Source organism: Scardinius erythrophthalmus (genome assembly GCF_964197995.2).
Source record: "Scardinius erythrophthalmus genome assembly, chromosome: 2".
Classification (NCBI taxonomy): domain Eukaryota; kingdom Metazoa; phylum Chordata; class Actinopteri; order Cypriniformes; family Leuciscidae; genus Scardinius; species Scardinius erythrophthalmus.
The window spans coordinates 43675833-43700074 of NC_138222.1; the positions used below are offsets into that span (position 1 = coordinate 43675833).

The following is a 24242-nucleotide window of genomic DNA, read 5'->3' on the forward strand; positions in this document are numbered from 1 at the left end:
CAAATCAATAATATTACTGAATATTAATTGTATTTAAAACTCCAACAGAGCAAGTCAAAAGCAACAGCGGCAAGGAACCAAAGCACCATCAGGTGACAGCAGTGGAGAAAAACCAGGCTTATTTAGGAGGCTGTTCTCCTCTGGTCGAAAAGAACATTAGTTGTTCTGAATACAAGCTTCTGTGCCTTTTGTATACATCTATACACTGCAGATCAATGCACCAAATGAACACTGTGTCATTTTTTCACTCCATTGATTTGATGTTTTGTGAATCTGCTCAATCATGGTGTATCATTGTACATCGATTTCACACTTTATAACAGGTTTCTTTTTTTATGGTTTCCATAACTGCCAGCTGTCGTCTCTGAAACCACGGAGGTGCTACAGTTAGTGCTCACTGTGAAATGTGAATACACTGGGCTATTTCAAGACCTGCAACCTTATTCAAATCTTAATGAATAATCTTCTGTGGAAGTAGAAAAGTAGCTGGATAAAGGCTGTTATATCGAATGCTAAAGAGGTGCAGTGGAAAAGAGGTTCACTCCCTTTGCTAATGATTGTGGCTGTTTTCTAATGCCAAGCCACGGTTTCTGATTAAACAGTTCCCCTCAGGCGACGTGTGCAGGTAAGGGGTCATATCCCATTAATAATCTAACATCCCAACGTGTGTGCGGGCTTTGATTTGCACAGAAAAAACAGCTGCTTCAGGAGAACTGAACATCTAAATCAGCCATGATAATAACAAAAAGAAAAACACACCAATGGACCCCAGAGGAGAAATGGAGCAAAGTTATCAAAGTTCACACTTTTGTTTTTAAGATAACAACTTGTATGATATGATAAAATGTGTAATTATTGTACTCTGCTAACTAAGTAGATAATGGAAATGTGATATGAAAAATAGGTTTAGTAAAAATAAAGACGTGCAAGCCTCTATAAATGACTCATTTGTGGGTGCGCACATAGACACGCACACACTTATTGGCTGAAACATCAAAGAGTGTAATTAGACAGCATGAGTGAGGAACAACTGCAATGCAGAGGAGAGAAAAGTAGGTCCATTAGAACAGGATTATGTAAAGCTGCAGCCAGGGTTACTTTTGAGGCTATTATCTGAACCTCAGGTGAATCTGTATGTGAGCTTCAGCTGAATAACGGCTCCCATTCCATACATCCACTACCGTTAAAAAGTTTGAGTTTTTTTTAGAAAATAATATTTTAATTCAGCAAGGATGCATTAAATTGATCAAAAGTGACAGTAAGGACATTTATATTGTTAAAAAAGATTTCTATTAAAAATAATTGCTTTTGTTTTTAACTTTTTATTCATCAAATATTCCAGAAGAAATATCAATAAAATCCCAGTTTTTACAAAAATAAGCAGCACATCAGTTTTCATCATTGATAATAAGAAATGTTACTTGAGCTCCAAATCAGCATATTAGATTGATTTCTGAAGGACCATGTGACACTGAAAACTGGAGGAATTCAGCGTTTTCGACATACAGTAGGAATAAACTACATAATTATTTTATTAGAAATCACTTATAAATTATAAAAAATATATTTCACAGAATAACTGTTTTTACTGTATTTTGATCAAACATTTGCAGCCTTGATGATCATAAGAGACTTCTTTCAAAAACATTCAATGAAAAATCTTGACCCCAAACTTTTAAACGGTAGTGTATGTACAAATCAAATGTTTGGAAGAATAACTTTTAAGAATAACACTAAAGCTACATGTATGCTGGCCACATGTCCTCTGTTTTCCCTTCACCATCTGGTCCGACTCACCCATAAAAAAATAATCAAATAAATAAAGTATACATTTATTTATATAAAAGAAAGTCATATTTAGGCACAATTTATTAAGTGAAAATAATTTATTTTTGTCCAAACTTTGGACTGGTATAGTGAATGTATTTTAAAAAAGGAAAGCCACACTCACATCTTCGGACTCAAAGACATGGCATATCATTTTGTACTGCTTCTTGGCCTCAGGAGCTCCAGGGGTCGTCTCGATGCAGTCCTGTGAAGCGGTGCGTGGCATGCGGCGTCTTGCCATCAGAACCACGATGTTCCCGATGTCAGCAATGTATGAGATGGTGCGCAAAGCATTATCCATCATGGTCTCCTACGAAACAACCAAGAGAGTAACCACAATCACTTCTTAGCATGCTGTGGCGACACTATGAAGGTAAAACAGTAGCAAAACTCGAGAGCTTGCTAATTTGAATGTGAGAACTTGTAAAATTAATATTTTTATTTGTAAGTTGAAATTTATACTTGCAGCTCTGATGTGAAAAGCTGCATCTATCGATTTGCACACACAGACAATACTCAGAACACCTGTGTTTTGAATTCGAAGTTGCAGATTAATAGTTACAAATGTGTAAAGTGTCATTTACATAAACAAAATGACAGGCACAATTGTGTACTACACATTTATCTTTGTGCTTTAGTTCAGTTTCGTTGTACAACCACAAGTTGGCACTCACAACCTCTCATATCTGGCAGTACAACTTCAAATCCTAGCGCTTTGACTTTTGCTACTCTTTTTGCGATATGCCTGTAGCAAAACTCACTCGTGCACTTGTAAATGCAAACTTGAGAGAGCAGAGTCGGGGGCGGGGCTGGGGTCGGAATGAAGTCATTTTATTGGTCGATGCCTCACCAATGAACAACGCCAGCCACAATGCAAACATTTGTATGCATATGTATCAGCTATTTTTTAAAACGCTTGGAAAATATTTTTATGAAATATCATTAGTTTTACTGGAATAGTTTTACAGAATATGAACGCAACGCGTTTAATTGAGACAGTGGTATTAAAAGACCAAACTCAGGAAACACCATAAAGCATAGCCTATACAGAAAAAAATTGAGCACAGAATATGAACGCAACGAGTTTAATTGTACGTTTTCCTCGACACCCAAGAAAACGCTTAATGAGGCTTAACAGTTATAAAATAAAAATTAAAAACAATAAAAAAACACATAATTTGTTACTTTATTAATAAAACACAGGCAGCAAGTTTATATATATATATATATATATATATATATATATATATATATATATATATATATATATATGCCAATTCCATTGCAATATGAAAATGCACCTAAATTATCTGATAAGAATGTAAAATGTATACCTTGAAATGCAATGTAAGTCGCTTTGGAAAAATGTAAATGTTTTAAATATTCACCCTACGGTTGGACACACAAAAACAAACAAAACATAAATAAATTATATATATATATATATATATATATATATATATATATGTACGTGTGTGTGTGTGTGTGTGTCTTTTACAGTCTATGGCATATATACCATATATATATATGGCATATATATGGCATACGTCATATGTTTTACGTCATATTCTGTGCTCATCTGCTTTTCTGTAGTATGCATTAGCATTGTGTCTACTGAGTTTGATAATATCGTTTATTTATTTTAATATCAGTCTAATGCATTATAAGCCATGTTAGTGTTTCAGTGCACGCGGGTTTCGTGACATCATCAAACTCCCATTTCATTGGCTAGGTGCCAACCAATAAAACGGCTCCTTTGACCCCCCCTCCTCCCGCCCCCTTTCTCTCTCACCGCTTCTGAGTTTCAAGTGCACAAGTTAGTTTTGCACCTGATATATCGCGAAAAGAGTAGCAAAAGTGAAGGCGCGAAATTTGAAATTGCAGTGACAGATTTGAGAAGCTGCAATTGCCTAATTGAGGAAGTACCGCGAATGTGAACGTAAGATTAAATGCAAAATATATATTACAAGTTTGTGTCTGTCGTTGTATTTCTGTGAATGGCATTTTACACATGTGTGTCTACTTGTCTGCAGCTTCAGATTCAGAATACAGGTTTGTGACTATTGTCTGCGAGTGCAGATTTCAACATTCAACTTCAGATTTTTATTTTACAGGTTTTCACATTGGAGCTGTGAGTGTAAATGTTCATGTACAAGTACGAATATTTATTGTACAAGTTCTCAAATTCACATTTACATGCTCTCGAGTTTTGCTACTGTTTTACCTTCATACGACACCTCCCAACACATCACACCAGACTAAAGTTAAAGGAATTGTTCACTTAAAAAATTAAATTCTGTCATCATTTACTCACCCTCAAGTTGTTTCAAACCTGTATGAATTTCTTTCTTCTGCTGAACACAAAAGAATATATTTTGAAGAATGTCGGTAACCAAACTGTTGATGGACCCTGTTGATATTTATTTTATACTATGGAAGTCAATGGGGTCCATCAACTGTCTGGTTACCGACATTCTTCAAAATATCTTCCTTTGTGTTCAAGCAAATGACAGAATTTTCATTTTTAAGTGAACTATTCCTTTAAGGCTGTGTTTTAATCCCATTTAGCAGCTTAGTTATCATTTTGCAGACTTTCTTATCCCAATGGGCATTATATTTTCTTAGCAATCTGGGGTTAAACATGCACAGTGGGTTTCCGGAACGCTCCTATTCATGAATCTCCCCCTCAGGAAGATCTGTTTGAAGCTCCAAGCTTACAGCCTTGGGTTAACCCAGATTTTTAAACAGTAAGCCACGACCATCCCTGCTCAGTAAAGGGGAAATGAGTCTTGACCTTGAAGTTGTATTCACTAAAATATCTCTTAGATGCTGTTCTGTTTGAGACACAGCACAAAAAAAGCATGAATGACACTCATTTGTACAAAAGAATAGGTAATACATCATCAGATAGCTGAAATAAATAATGATCCAGAGCACAGAGGAAATTCATGAAGAATTTGTATTCAATGCACACAAAGGTCATGTGTGGGGGTTTCAATTTCATTTTTCATTTTAGTGCAGCCCTTCTTTAAATCATAGGACCATAATATGTGACATGTTTACTTCAAAGCCTCTATGAAACAGTTCTAGGATAATTTATTATAAATAACCTCTTCTTTCAACTTAATGCACATATTTTACATCCAGCTAGCAGATATGATACCCTGAAAAAAGCTTCCTCTGTTATTCACTAATAATACTCAGGTTACATGATGGAAATACCAGTGCTTGCAAAGAAGGAAAAGAATAGTGTTTCAGGTAAGGTTATGTTTTAGGTTCTTTGGTCTTCTGTGTTATGGAAATTTTGCATCTGAGATGCTTTATCATAGTCGTTTTGTTTTTGGGTTGGCTGTGCACCAGAATCCACAAAGTCATTATAAACAAGCAAAAACTTCCCTTTTTCAGGATACTGTATTTAAAGATTCTTTTGTAAAATCCAAATAAGCTTTACATATATTTATTGTAAATGGTTTAAACAATGTTTTTCATGCTTGTCAATAAACCATAAGCAATTAATGCACATGCACCTGTGGAACAGTCTTTAAAATGCTAACAGTTTACAGGCGATAGACAATAAAAGTCACAGTTACAATAACTTAGGACACTAAAGAGACCATTCTACTGACTCTGAAAAACAACAGGGAGACAGAAAAGACAGCTGATCATCCTTGCAGTGCCAAACCTCGTGTAACCATGTGTCCCACCAGACGTGTTTGAGAACTTGCAAGTGCCTTGGTGGAAGAGTGGAGTAATATCTCAAGCAAGAACTGGCAAATCTGGTGCAGTCCATGAGGATGAGATGCGCTGTAGTACTCAAAACAGCTTAAAAACAGAAACTTAATTCTAAGACGTATAGGGTACTTTGAATGTTTAAGGAGTACCTTGCAGGCACTGTAATGAATCTGTTACAGCCAATAAAGACTCACTGTGAGATGTGACAGGCAGGGTGAGGACTGACACTGCATTGCAGCACATAATGAAATGTCCATGCCAGCCAGCCCACTCACTGCTGTTCACTCAGTAAGAACTCATACACATAAACGCAGCAACATAGCTATGCTACTCAGTATCAGGGCAATAAATGTTCCATTAAATGCTGCAGAGCATGTATACTCTTCCTTCTGTTTATAGTACCACTAGAGTGGAAAAGGAGGAGCTGTTGATCGTACACTGCATGAGTAAAATGTGCAGCTGGAGATTAAGTACAAAGCTTATAGCCATCATTAAGCTCTCCATCAATAACAAAACGCACATCCCTTCTCTCAATGGATACACATTGCGTGTTATGTCAGTTATGTAACAAGAAGTTATGTAATATAAAATATCTGAATAAAAAAGCGCTCTCTTTACATAAATATTTCACCATTCTAAAAAAGATGTATCTCCTTTTTTCAAAATATCATTTATAATGTATAACCTATGTCTTGAGAACTTCTCTGTCTTCATATTTTGCACATTGAATACTTGAATATATATATACTATTTGGACTAAATGCACTGTAATCTTAATATATTTAATTGTATACAATATAATATATTTTAACAATATATTCATTGACTTTTTTCACAAATTAAGTTATTTTTTTATATAAAATACTGTTTCAAGGGAGAAAGAAAACAAATGCTCAGAAACTACAAGATCCAATTTCAGCATATCAAAATATACCCTGCATTACTTAGTGTAAAAAGTCTACATCAAAGAAAAGAAATACAACCCCAGAGTCAAGATAATTTGCAAATGGTCCCCAAACTTTTTAAAAATAGAACAATCTCAGTTAATATTTTAAGAATTTATTTAAAAAGAATTATAAAAAAAAAATTTATAATGAAGAAAACAAGCAACAGTGAAATGAAACCTGTATAGGCTACATATTTTGCTTCAGGGCTATTTTGATCATATTTTATGGGCTTATTTAATTAGCTTTTTATGAAAAGCATCCAAGTGTTACAATTAATTTAGCTGTCAGTTAATGATTTAAACTAATGTGCTTCTATTTTATAGTGTGGTCTTTTTTCAGATTTGATGTTGATACCTGTAGCTCTAGGCAGCTGCATGAACTCACCTGGGTGTCTGCATTGAGCACTTTGATCCTTTGAGTTGAGATGAAAAGATCCACCTCCGTCAAAGTCTGAGCATCTCCCTCTGGGCTCTGCTGACAAAAAGAAGAAAAAAAAGAAGAAAAAAAAAAGAACAAAACTGTGAAAAACTGCCCCCTACCTCCAAGAGGTCACCAATGTATCAATGCCATAATTCACAATGGCTCATGAGAAGCCCTAAGGAAAAAGCACAAACTCACAAGCCCCTAATGAAAGTATGTTATGCTTCATAAATCATGCACTAGTATAAGTTTGTCCACATGGGAGGGGAGCCCAGAGCAGTGCTTAACCTCAGTAAATTGCAGCATTAATAGTCCAAATGGGAAACAATATGGTATGCTCAGGGGCAAAGAACATATGGATTGAAAATGTGAAACTGCATTGCTCATTGATAACCTGTCCAATTAAAAATTGATTACTGCTGGGCAATGGTGGCAAACGTACTCACAATCAAAACTGTTGAAAACATTTTTTCTTTTTAAACTCTTCAAAGCCTATTAGTGAGAAACACAGTGAGGTAATCAGGCCAAGAGACAAATAATAACTGGGTATACAGCCTCCTGTTATAAGTAGAAGCCATGCAGAGGTTTGAAGTAATGAGATGATTGACACTAGAGAGCAAAGTGAAGGAGAGAGAGAGAGCGAGACCCATTCGGTGCAGTGAGGTGATGCAATGACAGACGCAAGTAAAATAACACAATGGACACACTTAACCAGCTGTCAGGCTGTCTCAGAGTGCCAATCATTTACCTGTCAGCACATTTCTGCTCAGATTCTTACTTTTGTTTTGTGCTACTTTCTACACAAGGATGCTTAGAGCTACATTTTTTTTTATAGGGTTAAAAGTGCAGCCTGTGTAAAATGGCTTTGAAATTTTGACTCCATACTGTATCTTCAAAGGTTCATATGCTTCAGTCACAGCCTAGAAGAGGCTGGTTCGCCAATAGTTGGTTAGACTGCGGTCATGAAGAGGCCCTCACAGGTCCCAGACAGCCCGATCTAAAGCTTCTCTCCACATGGTATGAACCAGCACTTATGAAAACTACACAGATGATGGACACAGTCATGGAGTGGATGGTAAAAAAAGGCAAGTTCTTTCTTTTATCGCTCTCTTTGTTTTTACACACCGCCTTTTTCTTGATTTTGGCTGCCTTCTGTACCCTCTGGGAGACGTTCAGGACAGTACAGGGGTCGTCACACACGGGAGCAGCAAAAAGGCATGAAGGTAAAAAAAAAACATTAAAAAACAGGCAAAAACATATAAACAACCAAACACAAAGTCTGCATGCCATGTATGGCATGTGTGTTCTTTGTACACAAACACAAACAAACCCAGAATGCAGCAACATTTCCCCTTCACACACATACATACGGATAGCAAATCATAGGACATGCAGATATGGGTTTAATAACTGTTACACTGAAAGCCAAAAAATACAGAAGGTTTAAATTATTTTATCTATTGAAATTTCTCAGCAGCAGTATAAGAAAAAAAATTATATTTGTACCTAAATAGATATTTTAGCCCTCTTATAACACAAGCAGTCATTACTTTCAATAAATGTCAAATTGTTATTGTTGTGTGATTCATCACTGACACTGAAATGCAGACACCTCAGTTTATTAACCTGTCATTTATTATGACTGCAGGGAGAACAACAGCTGTCATAGTGGACCTGACTGGATACAATGTTTCCTACTGTGCAACGAAATTAGAGAAAAATGCTATTTGGATTTCATTAACAATAATGCGTCATGATGGTAATTAAGCAACTTTAATAACAACATACCATAATAACATGGCAAGATATTATAATGCACTAACAATGTTTTTTGAGGAAGGAAAATCTAGAAAGAATATGATTGTTTTAAATCACTTGGTTTAATTTTGCACTTGCTGGTCAACTGAAATATTATTTTATGATTTTAGTCTTATTTATATACTATTATAGTATTTATTATTTTGAATTATCTTTTATAATTTTGAAACTTTTTTCAAAAAATTTCAGTTTTCATTTTAATTTTAGTTTGTTTGGTAACACTTTACTTGAAGGGGTGTGCATAAGACTGACATGACACCTTCATAATCATGACATGACACGTCATAAATACGAAGGAGGTTTTATGCATGTTTATGACAACTGTCATTAAGTGTCAATCGCTCAGTTATGAAATTTTTTATGCAAAGATTACATAAGATGTCTTTGTTATGACAACTTGACATAAACCAATATATCGTAACCTGTCATAAACATGACATAGCAGATTAATTATCAAACTTAAGAAACTACTTAGCTTTATGGGTTACCATTGCATTAAAATGTCATGTGGTTGGTTTTGACATTGACTGTCATGAGGCCATTATAACTGTGTCATGAATATATTTCTGACCACTTTTTTTCCGGTATTCCAGTATTAGTTATAAAATAATTTGACAGTAGTTGAGGTCAAGAAAAATATTCATGTCACTGTTATCAAATTTTTTGACAGAGTATTAACACTTAATTACATTTTAATGACAAATTCAATTTGTACCACTGGAAAAAAAGTGGTCAGTAATATAATGAAATGTTAACCCATAAAGCTAAGTAGTTTCTTAAGTTTGATGATTAATCTGCTATGTCATGTGTATGACATATTTATGACAGGTTATGTTGTCTTGGTAATGTCAAGTTGTCATGAAAAAGACACTGACAGGTTATGATGTATTGGTTTATGTCAAGTTGTCATAACAAAGACATCTCAAACAATGTCATCTTTGCATTAAAAATGACAATTGAACGAATGACACTTAATGACAGTCGTCATAAACATGCATAAAACCTCCTTCATATTCATGACATGTGTCATGTCATGATTATAATTAAGGTGTCACGTCAGTCTTATGCACACTCTTTCAAGTAAAGTGTTACCGTTTGTTTCAGTCATTTTGTTACGTGCTTCTTATTTGTTTAAATATATTTCTATTTAGTTTACATTTTTTTATTTCAGTTTTATTTTTTGGACTTCAGTACTTCAAACTTATTTTAGTTAGTTGCCAAGGCAACATTTCTAATTTTCGCCTTTTGTTTTTTAAGTTTAGGTTCTTCATCTAATATTTATATTATATTTTTGTCACGTTTTAGTTTTGTCATTGCCATGTTTCTGTGTCATGTGATTCCCTGTTTGTCATGTGATCCTGCCATGTGTCTTGTCATTGGTTAACAGTTTGATCATTGTTCACAGGTGTCCCTTGTCTTGTAATTAGTCTGCGTATTTAAGCCCTCATGTTTGCCATGTGTCTGTCAAGTATTGTTTCCTGTAGATCACTGTTGTGTAAGTCTGTTAATGTCTTCATTTTGAGTTTTCATGCCACGCCATGTTTTTGTTTCTTGTTTGTAATAAACTGCACTTGGGTTCTCTACTACTTGCCTCCAGTAGATCTGTTACAATTTTATTTCAGCTTTACTTAAATTAAAAATGTAATATTTTAATCTGAACAATAACAATGCTGATGCCATCTTAGTCAGAATGAAATTGACTAAAATTAATGAACATGACTAGGATATTTTCACTGAAAGACAAAAACTATGACTAAAATTATTTTCATTTAATTTCAAATTAAAGCTGTCTACAAAACATTAAACAATTCCAAGTAATATAAAGCCTACTTGAATTATAAAAGTAAATCTGTCTAGAATGAACATACAATTTCAACAAAGAAGAGTGATAAGGTTAGAAAGAGGTAAAAATTGTCCTGCAATACACTTTTAAGAGCCCACACATTATGAGTCTGTCTGATAGTGTGTAAGCAGCTTGAATGCACACATCAACACAAGCATTCTCCATTCCGATCCCATTCAAGTCTCTCTCTACAGACTTCTTCCACCTGACTGGGAGCATGATCCTTTGAACTGCTCTCATCTCTTTCTGACTGAGCATCATGTGCACGACTGCTCCTTTACTGTCATTTTGGCTGCCAACATGCCTCATCCTCCATTGGCAGACGAGAGAGAGAAATGAGGAGATAAATCAACAGCACGAGAAAGAAAGAGCTTGAAAGTAAAGGGGAAATGAGACGGTGAACGTGTGGGCGATGAATGTTGCATAAATACTGCATCAATCTGGAGGCTACATGGATACACTTCAATAAAACATTAGGCATCTTTCCTACGATTCTTGCCTAAAACAAAAGAAATGGCTACATCCTGCTTTCTTGGCCAGCATGAAAAACAATGTGCTGCAATTATGTTGGCTTAAGTACTACTGTTATTATTCAGAAAAAATGTGAGATGCTAGAGACAGACTGAGGTATGGCAAGTGTTTCTCCTCCACAGCCCCATCAGTAAGGCTCAAGTACCCCTACATCGACACCAAATCTGTATGAAAAATATCACATGAGCGAAATCAAACGATAATCAGAACTTATACATGTACAACAGGCCAATGACAGAACATTTGCAAGATTAAACCGAATTAAGTGAGGGTAAAACTATTATAATTACCATGGAACTGCATCATGTTCAGTGTTTGCATATGCTGTGTGTTCTGATCTTGAACTTTGAAATAACATATTTCATATCAGGAATAAATTCAGACACTGATGGTACCATAAAGTGCTTCTTTGTTTTTTTCTCACGCAAACAACAATAACACTATACATTTTAGGCTGGTCCAGGTAATGCACATTCAAGAGAAAACTACAGAAAAAAACAGATGTGACCTTTTTAACTCTACGATGGAACCTATAGCCACCATACGGAGCTTCACAATTTCTCCCATTCAATTTTATATGAGTAGACCGTCTCCTCCCTTCTGGGTATGCGTACACCCGGTTGGAAATCACTACTTTAGAAATGCGACGAGAAAAACACTGTCCTCAGGCACTGCACTGACAAACTGCGCACTCAGCTGTGGACAGACACATTATCATCTGCAGAGAGGAAGAGCAGATGTATGAGTGCATGAATGTCAGAGTTGTGTGTGTGTGTGTGTGTGAGCGAGATACTGAAAGGAAGAAGGAGAAAGAGAGGAAAAGGAAGGAAGATTGTGCAGCTCATCTCAACTTTTAAGAATCTATAGCCACATAATAATAGCAGGGATAGAGAGGAGAAGGAGAGAGTGTGTTGCCATGGTTTCATTTTGAATGGCTTTTAATGGAGGCTGGCAAGAAAAATGACCGGCATGGCCCTTGGAAGAGGAAACAGAAGGAGGTCTGAGATCACTGGTAGCCGGGGTAGACACTGAAGCTGCGTTCTGAATTACAAGGTCCCTACGCAGTGTTCACTCGGCAAGAAATATCTGTAGAACTTCAGTTCACTTGACAAAAATTATGCTCTACACTTGACAACTTGTGAAAATTATTATATTAATATTATTTTATTCAGCAATAAGTACAATGCTAGGTTTATATTTCAAATAAATGCTTCTATTCATCAAAGAATCCTGAAAAAAAGTATGGCGGTTTCCCCGAAAATATTAAGCAGCACAACAAGTTTCAACATTGATAATGATAAGAAATGTTGAAAATTCAGCTTTTCCATCACAGGAATAAATTACATTTTAAATACCTATATCAAAATTGAAAACGGTTATTTTTAAATGATAATATTTCACAATATTGTGGGGTTTTTTTTTACAGTATTTTGATCATAAGAGGCTTCTTTTAAAAACAAAAAAACAATATATATATATATATATATATATATATATATATATATATATATATAATTTTAGAATTTGTCATATTTGAAAATCCTGCATTTAGTGACTAGAATATTAATTTAAATTAAAGACTGTCATGTTTAACATATAAAACTAATTTTGGTTAATTTGCACTATATTTCTTCTTGATTGTGTCATATATCTTGTGCATATTAAACTTATGCACAAAAACCTATGTCCATGTCTGAGGGGAATTAAACTGCACGAAACTTTCAGAGCTCCAACTCCTTGATTTTTGTGAAGATAAATAATGTCTGATCGATAAATTTCCTTCTCCACAATATATTGTGATATATCAATGAATATTGGTAATACATACACCTTATGATTTGAAATCTTACTTCACACTAGAACGGCCATGGCGGTCATTTTGACCGTTTTGAATTTTATATCTGCAATAACTTTGTTGAAATAATAAATACAATCCTGCTGGTACCTGACTTTTCCTAAAAGTGTCTGTATTTTCATTTAAAATGTGTTTCATATAAATTACACATAAGGCAAAAAAACAAATGAACATATTTACCTATGTCGGCCATAGGCGGTCATATTGACCGCACTGAATTTCGCGGTATTATTATAGGCTATACTAATATACACAACAATAAAATGTGGTAAAAAAATACACTAAAAATATTCAACAACAAATCATTTAAATGTAATGATATTCAGAACAGAACAAGAATGAAAAAAATAACTATAAACAAGCCAAAATGAAATAGGCTACTTTATAAGCGAAAGTGAAAGTAAGCGGCGTTGGGCTCACGTAACTCTCTAATTAGAATCAAAATGTTTCAACATTTGTGATGTATTTGAATGGTAAACTATTCTTTATTATAGGCTTTGTACTTCACTCATGTTCCAGTATCGACGGAAAAAATCATCCTATTCACACGCGCAAAATGGTACGAATTGTAGGCTACTGACAAACAGAGCAGTGGAATTTTTATATGTTAGGTTGACTATTTTATTATTATATTTTATTTTAGCTATAATGAACAGGCTGCAATGTCAAGATTGCAATGCTGGAAAATGGTGTATGTGTCGCCGAGCGCGATCGAACAGAAACATGAAAACATAGGCTATAGCCTACGCCGTCATTTTGTTCAGGACATCTACGGATATTATTTATTTATAAATGTATAATTAAACTTGTTTAAATGTACAGTTTGGTGTTGTTTTGTTTTTAAAAGACATCCTAATACAATAAATGCATTAATCTCTCAATTGGGTATTTATTATTAAAGATATAGCGTTTGGAATCTAGCAGTCAAAATGACCGCTTGCGGCAGTTCTAGTAGTTATGGAATTCTGGCACTTCTAGTGTTAAAGAGGTGGTATAATGCCATCTTCACAAGATGTAAAATAAGTCTTTGATGTCCCCAGAGTGTGTTTGTGAAGTTTTAGCTCAAAATACCCCACAGATATTTTTATCTAGCATGTTAAAATGGTCACTTTTTGAGGGTGAGCAAAAAGTTTTTGTGTCTGTCCCTTTAAATGCAAATGAGCTGCTGCTCCCAGCACAGGGGGCGGAGCTTCAACAGCTTGTGTCCTTTGACCTCACACAGACTTGCACTGAAATTTTTAAAAACTTTTAGCCTTTAATGTTCAAACCATGTCAGACAAAGAGGGAGAGACTCAAGAAGAAGTGACAACATGTAGAAGCAACAGGACATTTCTGAATGGTTAGCTGATGAATTTATGTAGCTTATGTGTAGATATCTTCAAGTCATTGATTAGCATATTCTGTCATGATAATCTATACATCACGTTCCCGGGAGCGGGGTTTATGTACATTTTTAGGGTTTGTGATTGTGTAGTCCTTACCAGCCATTTGTTGTAGCAATTCTTTAAAAGAAAATATCTCCCTTTGCTTTGAACTTTGAGCGTTGTAAATTTGCAGATGTTGTTTATGCTCAAACAGCAACATTACACACTAAAGTTAGAAAAGTGAAATCATAATCAACCACCCCTTTAAGATTGCTTGAAGATCAGACTTCACAGGACTCTATAATGGCCAATTGGAACATACTGTACCCTAAGAAAGTTTCTTCTATGGGGTCTTTAATCTGAGAGAGAGAGACTGACCAGACAGGGGTACTTCGTTGTGTGATTGTGAACGAAAGAGAGACCTGTATGTAGTATTATACAGAACCTCTGTATTACACAGATTCAAGTGAGTGATCCTGCCTTTTTGGGGCACATTCCCAGTCCTTCATTCCTACCATGGGTCTGTGTGAGTGTGCACCCAGCTGACAAATTATGTGTACTGTATGTCTGTTGGTGTGTGTGCTTGTCCTTGCCACAGGTATGTGTTTCTAAATGTGGAGCAGCTTAGAGGGCCACTGTGGAGCATCTCATGTAAAATTAACTGCCAGCTGTTGACCAGGAGGACTGCAATGAAGCATCACTGCAGTTAAAACAACAGTCTTTTCCTACAATAACATGCAATACAAGAGGGAGCAATGTAAACTAGGGATTAAAGACTACTGCTTTGTAAGGATAAGGAATGCAATACTCTGTACCACATTTCAAAGCATTAAAAGGTCATTTCGATCTCAAAGTTTGATGTCTCACCAGCCTAAAAAAGGCACCATGGTATCACTTTTTTGGACATGGTAATGCAAGATAATACAATGTTTTTATTTGACGTATGTGCCATATAAATACCTTTGTGAATATGAATATGATAATCATTATCATCATTAACAATCATCAATCAATATGATGAACATGAATATGAATATGATAATCATTCTGAACCAACTATTACCATCTGATACCATCAAAGTACAATGTATCCATAGGACCAGAAAGCAGTGATTTTACCCTTCACAGATTCTCCTGTCATGAACAAACAAGCATACTTAGCCAAAAGTTGCATATTCCTGATGCATTCAAATTTCGCGGCTCTACAGCATGTTTTCATTTCTTATATTCAGATGCACTACTCTAGAACGGCTCCTGTCCTGCAAAATTTAAATTGAAGTATATCAAGCATGAGTGGAGCCAGGCAGTCTGAAACTGATTGAGACACATCGTGCACAGCATATTTTTGTTAGGGTGGCAGCTTCTCACAGTGCTTGTGTGGATTCCCATTGCTTAGTGCTGAAAGGCATAAAACATCTAATACAGGGCTAACAACAAGTCCATTAACTCCTGCCCCAGTGCAATGGAGTGCCAGTCATGGCTAATTATTAACAGCAAAATAAATAGATGTGGGTAAACTAAAGATTCATCCTGGCAATATGAATCCTCTTCTGTTTGTCGATGATAATTAGACAATATTTTGCTGAGTGTGTTTTTGAGCTGGTACCTTATCTGGTTTTAGGACAGCTGACTCCCGAAGCTTTTAATTTTCTTATTCTGGGCGGTGGAAATGGCAAAAAATGAAGTTTATAAATATATTAATATCACCATTAAGGGGTGATATTTGCCTCACTATAGTGATTTCCAGGGGCATTTCTACCTTCATAAGGGCTATTTTTCCTAACCGTATTAACCGTATGTCAAATTCTTACATTTATTCAAATTCTTACATTTAATCAAATTCATTTAGAATATTAAGACACTGAAGGTGGAAAAAAACTCCCAGTTTGATTGCGCCACGTGTTCTCTTAAAACACAATAAATTCACTTGAATTTTCCATGTAACATGGCAACAGGAGGGCTTTCTACGTTTCTACGTTAACCAATTGGGAGGAAGAGGGATTACACTCCTACACCATGGAAAATAATCCTATAACTACTGATTAGTCAACAAGTCCCGGGGTGTAAACAAACAAATCTCATCTCATCTAATTCTCCACAGAGAAATCTGCATTAGCTTCATCCAAACTGCTTCGCTTGAGAGCCACACCAAAATAAAACGTAAAAATAGAGGTTCAAGGTTTCTGTACCTTGACCCGGCTCACTGCCTCCTGGGCCTGCATCATCCTGATGTTTTTCGATGGATTTCTCTCTGACAGAAGCTGAGTGGACCCGAGGTAGTTGGCGGCAAAGATAATCCCATCAATGAGGTCCTCAGGCTCACATGGGCCTGGCACTGTTAGAAGGGAAGCATTGAGAATTCATTATTAAAGCTATTTGTTGTGTTGCCACGTCCTCTGTAGACCACCTCACAGTGACTGATAAGGCATATGAGCGTGAGCTTATCAGGAAGAAAAGTTGCATGCAGATGTTGTGTGTATGAAAGTGTGTCTGAATATATGTGTTCTTCTCAATTCCATCCCACAGTGAGTGCAGATAATATTTTACCGCAGACACTGAAATGTGGGAACGAAGGTAGCCACATGAGGAAAACCAGAGTGTGTGGCGTGTTTTCTGTTTGTGTGATATGGAAATGTGGATGACAGTGACACCCACCAAGGGATACATTATACTGCCATCATTCTCTATCCATTTAATAGAAAGCAGAATTTGTTCCCAAAAATGACAGCAGCAATAAATCTTTGGCTGCCATAAACCAAAAATAAGATGTGGTCAATCGATTGTTCTGGTTTTCCAGAACTCTCTTTCGCTTCCTGCAACAGTCTGTAAGTATTTCTCTAGCTGAGCATCTACTCCATGTGCCCTTATTTTAGCAAACATGACTATTTCTAATTACGGTCTCACCACTGTAACCCCTTAAAACAGCTTACAATTCTGCCTGCATTTCACCATGTAAATCCACTGAGACATAATTCATTCTTCAGCGCGGTTCTCTAATCTCCATGCTCTGAGTTGGTTTAGTGAATTTGATTTGTTTTTGAGTTGATTTAATTCTGATAGAATAAAAGTTTTGGGAGCAGATTATCAAATGCAGAAAAAATAAAAGACAGGAGATGCTCGCTTACCATCCACAAAGCTGGGAAATGAGGCCGTCTTCTTTGCTGGCTAAGAAACAGAGAAACAGTGTTTGATGTGTGTAAGGAGATGAAACGTCCTCACAACATACAGCATGCTTATAAAGTATTTACCTTTTATAAGAAAAACATAATCTCTAGTTTAACTTCATGAGGTAGCAACAAGTGTCTTAATGAGTGAGTCATGGAACAATTTATTTAAAAGGAACAAGCGAATCATTCAATCAAACGATTTGTTTAAAAGTAGCATAACAAAGTACTATTCTTACTATTTCAAATACTATACTATATCCTGCTATTTCAAATTCAGCAACTGTTTATGAGTCATTGAATTACTCACACTATTGTATTGTTTGAGAACGGTTCCGCATGTGGCTTTGTTTGCCAACATATAAACATACAAAGTAACTGGCAATATTTTGTGGAAAATATTGCTTGCTCAAAATTAACTTCTTGTTTACTCTTTATCATGCTGGTCTCAATATCAGCAGGACTGTGTGGCACTCAGCTGTATTCGGAGCACGATTGTGTGATTTGACTTAATTAAATAATCATATCTTAAAAGTGCAGTGTGTAAATTTTAGCGGCATCTAGCGGTGAGGTTGCGAATTGCACCCAACAGAAGTTACGGTGGCCGACAGGAAAAGATGGCGTCGTCTGAGACAGCAGAGAGTAGCCAGTTAAGCAATGAGGTTTCTTTACAAAGACAAATTAAGAAATTATGTTTACATAATTATTCAGTAAAACGATATGTTATTGTGAATATTATTGTTACTTGTTCATCATTGTGTCAGTGTTTTATTTGCTGACTTTAGCTAGCTTCTTTGCACGAAGAACAACATAGTGACGAAACGCGCTCTAGTAGTTTGTTCGTTTAGGGCTATTGTAAAAACATGTCGGGGGAAAATGGCTATTTCAACGTAAGGGGGCAGCGGTGTATGTAGATAGAAATGGCTCATTCTAAGGTAATAAAAACATAACGCTTCATTATGTAAGGTCTTTATACATCACTAAAAGCATAGTTATGCATATGATATTGCATTTCTGTCAACAGATCCTCCTAAATATTATACAATGCACCTTTAAATATAATATGGTTATCACAAAATGTTTGCCATCCAGACCAGAGTATAGTCAATGAGCCCAGAAAAAAAAAAAATTAACATAAATAAATTACCTAAACCTCAGAATCAAATGTATGATCACAATACAAAATCCTGTCATTCATTCTGAAGTGGCTCTTTGCAGGACTGTGCCGAGCACTGTATGCCACAGACACACTGTCAGACAGAGTAATAGCCATCATTTTACTACAGAGCTATCCAAATGGAGGTTATGCTTCAAGAGGCCTTCATTAAATGCAATCTAAGAACTCAAAAGCTCCCTCAGCCCAGGTAATTAAATGTTTTCAGAGGAAGTAAGGCAAGACTGAATACTGCTTTACATGACATAAGAAGATAGTTGCATCCCAATGCAAGTGATGTGTACAAACAGAATTCCCTTGGGTGAATACTTGGTGGATAATTATTACCATTACGATTTGACTTATTGGGCGAGTGTTCTCTAACTTGCAAAAATAACATATGTACAAAAAACGAATAAAAAAAAATAAAAATAAAAATAAAAAAAAGAACATCTCAGACATTTTTAAGGTTTAACAATGAATATTCTTGACACAATTCACAAATTTTATTTGGCTGTCTCACTACCTCCTACATGTGAAACATTCATAAAGGCAGTTTTTATACCAAAAAAAGGGCACAAAAAACATGAACATTCAAATGCTTGTGTTGAGAATGATCTAAAAATGACCTTGGCAGGTTGCTTGGTAGCGCTATAAAACATGTTTTAAACACCTATTTGGTGGTTTTGAGTAGCTGCCCAGACGATGTCTCATTTTATGGCTCTTGCATTCAGGGTGCAAGGCTCTTATGGAGGTTACATTAATACATAAAAAATGTAGAGAAGCAGTCGAACAGGCAGCTCAAGGCTGAACTCGCCTCAGTCTATGTAAATACAGTAGAACCAGGGCAGGAAAGGGCAAAGCCAATTATTTTACTATATCAACACATGGGGGAGGATGGTGACAAGCTAGTGCAAGAGCTTAGATATACTGGGGAAAAAAACATAAATTGTCTAAGAAAGCCAGAGAAACGTGAAGTAAATAAGAAAACAGGCTGACATTGACTAGAAGAGCTCTGATGGAAAGAAATATGTGGTGATTATGTGGGGTGCAATGTCTGCATGCTGTCACATATCGATTGGTTAATGTGTTCTATGATTATACTGTAGGCTCACCTCAGTGACATTGTTGTTCTCCAGTGGTCCATTGAGATCAGACCGCTGCTGCTTCCTTGGCTGTTCTGCACTATTAGACACCTAGAGAGAATTTAAATTGAGAGAAATGAGTGAAAAATGAGTGGAGAGTGAAATGTGACATAAAAAAAAAAAAACAGATGAAGGGTTGCAGACAGCACTGACCAGCATTAAAAAGTTGATGCTATCCAAAAAACCAACATGAACAAATTAGACAGTACAATGAACACAATGTATTGAAACACTTTGGTAAAATGAACAGATGTTGTCTTTAACTGAAAATGCACAGTGCTTAAAAAGACACTTTTAATCTTTGTCTATCTGCAGGGAAGTTAAAGTCTCAAATGAGCACTCTGTCTACTGCACATAAGGACATTATTACTTGATGAAATTCATTTGTTGCCTGACAGGATAAAATGTAATCTCCTCATTGCCCAAAGGCAATAAAGAAGCAGGAGGGTAATAGAACTTCACAAGACATTCACTGGACCAATGAGGCAATCTGACTAAATCTCACCCCTTCACCTAATTCCAGAAAATATCTAAGAAAACATTTTTCAAACTCGATTCGAGTTTTTAAAACTTCCATTAGAAAGTCAGCACCTCTTCTCATTTTTCAGCAAACCAAACTATTTGGCATAATGCATGGATATCATTGTTTGTCTTTATTGCTTGCTTAGTGACTTTAGTCAGAGGTTTCTAGCAATGAGCCAGTTTTTCATTTTGGGGTTGTTCAAGCAGATTAGAAAAAACACCCGCACAATGTACCTGAGTGAACATAATGGGATGGAATCTAAAAAGCTTCTCAGGGTAATGTATTCTAGCAGGGTGGAAATTTGTTTATTCCTGAATATTAACAAATGGCTGCACATATGAAAGTCATTTGGGGATTTCAAGAAATTGCTTTTGATCAGGGTCCCCTTCATGTCTGGGTTATGAGACGGTTCCAATATCTGCCAGATGATTTTCTTTCATCCTTTTCAACTTGCTGCTCAAACTGAATGCTTTCGCCTTGAAATGAGCAAGTAAATGGTAAAAACGGCATATTCTCTATAATTGTCTTTGGATCTACCCCCAGAATTATGCATAAATACATTTACATCACATTAAAGAATACATTCTGAGCCATCTCCAAATATCACATTTTATGCATCAGCTCTAAAGAGCATAAAATAGTAGATTATTACTCATTGTTCAGCTGTCAAGATATTGAGGTTCAATCTTGACTTGGCATAAATAAGGACTAGTTTTGTTTACTTAAATGCCACTTGCATTTAAATGAGGGTTGTCAACATTCACATAAATATTTAACTAGAATAATGAATATGCATATTTCAGAGTGACCTTCAGGGATTATATTTCTTATTAGATTAAAATAAGTAACATTTATTATTACATTAATATTTCTGACTGTTTAACTATTTAAAAGGATGCAGAAGACTTTTCGAGTTTTGAAGCATGGTACAAAAATCAATCAATCAATCAATCAATCAATCAATCAATCAATCAATCAATCAATCAATCAATCAATCAACATTTTAAACATTTACATTTTAAAATGTATTAAAATAGATGTATAATTAAAAAATTATATTTTATAATTAAATTTTTTTTATCAAATATTTGCAGTCTCGGTGAGCATAAGAGACTGCTTTTAAAAACATTAAAGAATTGTACCAACCCCACACACTTGTGGACGGTAGTGTATCATCACAGAGCAGCTGCCTTCAGAAAGACACTAATAAGAGATAATGGTAACACTTTACAATGAGGTTCATTAGTTAACTACCTACCTTAGTTAACGAACTAAGAATGAACAAAACTTCTTCAGCATTTATTAATCTTAGTTAATATTAATTTCAACATTTACTAATACGTTATTTTAATCAACGGTTGTATTTGTTAACATTAGTTACTGTAATTTACTGTGAACTAACATGAACAAACAATGAATGAACAACTGTATTTTTATTAACTAACATTAACAAAGATTAATAAATACTGTAACAAATGTATTGCTCATTGTTAGTTCATGATAGTAAATATATTAACTAATGTTAACTAATGAACCTTATTGTAAAGTGTTACCGAGATAATTTATTTCATCATTTATTCACAGAATATTAGTTTGAGATAAATTGAATACATTGAATAAATTGCTAAATAAATTGAATACAAATTCTCTATGTTTTAATAGATCGTATTGCTTTCATATTTACAGAGCTGATTTATTCTGTTTTAACTGAACCATGTATTTAATTTAATAAGCTGCAACAGATAGATGCATTTACAGCTTGCTATGCAAATCCACCTACCTGCTCTCTCACTTGGTCCTGCGTCCATCTCTGTCTGTCCTCTGGTGTGTGAGGTCGTACCTTATAGTTCCTCTGGAGCTCAGAATTGTGTCTGGCAGGGGGGATGTTGAGGGATTTGGGTCTGCCATCATGACGGTGAGGCTGAGGGTATGGGGCAGGGGCAGGTTCGGGTTTGGAGCGTGTCTCTGGCTGGTACCCGCTTGGTGCTGGATCAGGTGCCAGCTCCTCCGGGCTCTGATCAGTGCCACTGCTAAGACTGCCCATACTCATGCTCATCTTAATCTCAGCCACTATCTGATCAATATCCTCCTCCGCCTCCTCTCCCGTCTCCCCCTCTGTGCCTTTATGCCCCCGGTACGTTGACCTGTGCATAGAGTTTCCATTGTCCTCTGTGGCATAGCAGTCACCTGCGTAGCCATCTCTGTCTTGCCCCACCTCCGGTTCTTCCTCCTGATCAGGGCAGTAGCCCTCACTCCCCTCAAAATCCTGCACATCCTGATCTTCAACAGGAGGTGGAATCTGGTCCTGCTGGGGATCCGGATAGTGTTGGTGGTGGTGATCGAGAACAGGTTCGGGTCTGCCGTCGTACAGCTGCTGGTCAGAGTCCTGCTCGAGAACTTCGCAACGCACCTCTCCATCACCATGTGCACTGTCCTCTACCCATTCTTCAACCACTTCCTGGCACTCCTCTGTGTCCGGAGGTGGCTCTATGCGACCGTCCGGGTGTCTGTATTCTGGGTCGTTACAGTCCATTCCCTCCAGGTAGCTGTCATCCTCAGGACAATAGCGGATATAATATGTCACGCCTTCATCCTCTTCCGGTAGCCCTTCATCAAAATCGTCCTCTTCTTCATCAGACGTATTGTTGACGTAGTCTGAGCTAGAGTCTCCATCCAGACTGTCCGGGTGGCTGTGGTATTCTCTGTGGCCATGGTCTGGAGTGGTGGGTGTGGTCGGCCGGCTGTCTGTCAAATCTGCCTCTTCTTGGTTGTGGTAGGAGTGTTGGGACTCCTCAGGTTCCCCATGCTCTTCATACTCCTCCTCGGGGTGCTCAGGGTTGGGGTACGGGGCTGGGCAGGAGCGTGGAGCTGAAGCGTGAGGCTCTGTGGCCATGCTGCTGTTGGTCCCTGGCCTCTTTCTCTGAGCCATTGAGAACCACTCACAGGCCGATCATCACTGGAAACCTCAATCCTGCAAAACAAAAACACGTGAATAATAAGTTCACGTGACAACATTAACCAACCATAACCACCACTTAAATTGCATAAAAACAGTCAATTTAATAAAGGTAGGTGGACAACAAAACCCTGACAATCAAAAGAAGGTGGAAATTCACATTAAGATTTGCCTGACCCTTATTTTTCAGCAATCAACTTCTTTATAACATATCTGACCAACCAATGGAAATCTATGAAAATATATGAAATGTTGTTATGGCTCAAATGGTAGAGCATGACGTTAAAAGGGGGTGGGTTCGATTCCCAGGGAACACAATAATAAACACTGTGTAGATAAAAATGTTTGTCGCTTTAAAAAAAGGCACATGCCAAATGTATACACTATCTTTGAAAGGTTTGGGGACTGGGGTAAAAAAAAATGTTGTGTTGCCAAAAGTGCTGTGCTCTTATGAGAACACTATGTTTCCAATGAAGCCCTCACAATTGTACAACAGTCTAAAGAACACACACAGGTCTTCATGTGTGATAATAGTTGTGCTGTAACACAGCCACATATTCAAGCACTGTTGAGGTGTATTGATCTCTGAGTGGAGGCACAATCTCTTCTCAGCACCTGATCAATTTCAGTCATCCAGTAACTAATGCTCATTCCACATTCACTCCAGCACCATCACTGAACCGCTCCAGCTGAGAAGAACAACTATTTCAGTCAGTGATCAATGTTGAAAATAGTTAATGTATGCTTAATATTTTTGTATAATTTGTGATACATAAATACAATATTTTTTCGAACAAATCTTTACCTAGTCACTTTTGATCAATTTGTCCTTGGTGAATAAAAGTTTTTTTTTTTTTTTTACTTAACTTAAAACTTTTGAATTTTTCTTTTATGACTGGGGCAGTAAAAATGTTGGCAGAAAAAATAAAGAAAAAGAAAAAAATATTGGCCCAAGTGGGCAGAT

At 36.3% G+C, this 24242-nt stretch overlaps 1 protein-coding gene across 1 annotated transcript in view; it reads right to left on the reverse strand.

The window, feature by feature from the left end:
* apba2b (amyloid beta (A4) precursor protein-binding, family A, member 2b) overlaps nt 1-23251 on the reverse strand; it is a gene marked incomplete at its 5' end in the record, with an annotated part of 30233 nt that extends 6982 nt beyond the window's left edge. Inside the window, 7 exons of the mRNA XM_081394185.1 lie at nt 1952-2137; nt 6891-6980; nt 8052-8087; nt 16527-16672; nt 17463-17502; nt 19770-19850; nt 22103-23251. Of these exons, the coding sequence (XP_081250311.1) occupies nt 1952-2137; nt 6891-6980; nt 8052-8087; nt 16527-16672; nt 17463-17502; nt 19770-19850; nt 22103-23251 (1728 nt within the window). The remainder of the gene's footprint in view (nt 1-1951; nt 2138-6890; nt 6981-8051; nt 8088-16526; nt 16673-17462; nt 17503-19769; nt 19851-22102) is intronic.
* Nucleotides 23252-24242: the final 991 nt, after the last annotated feature.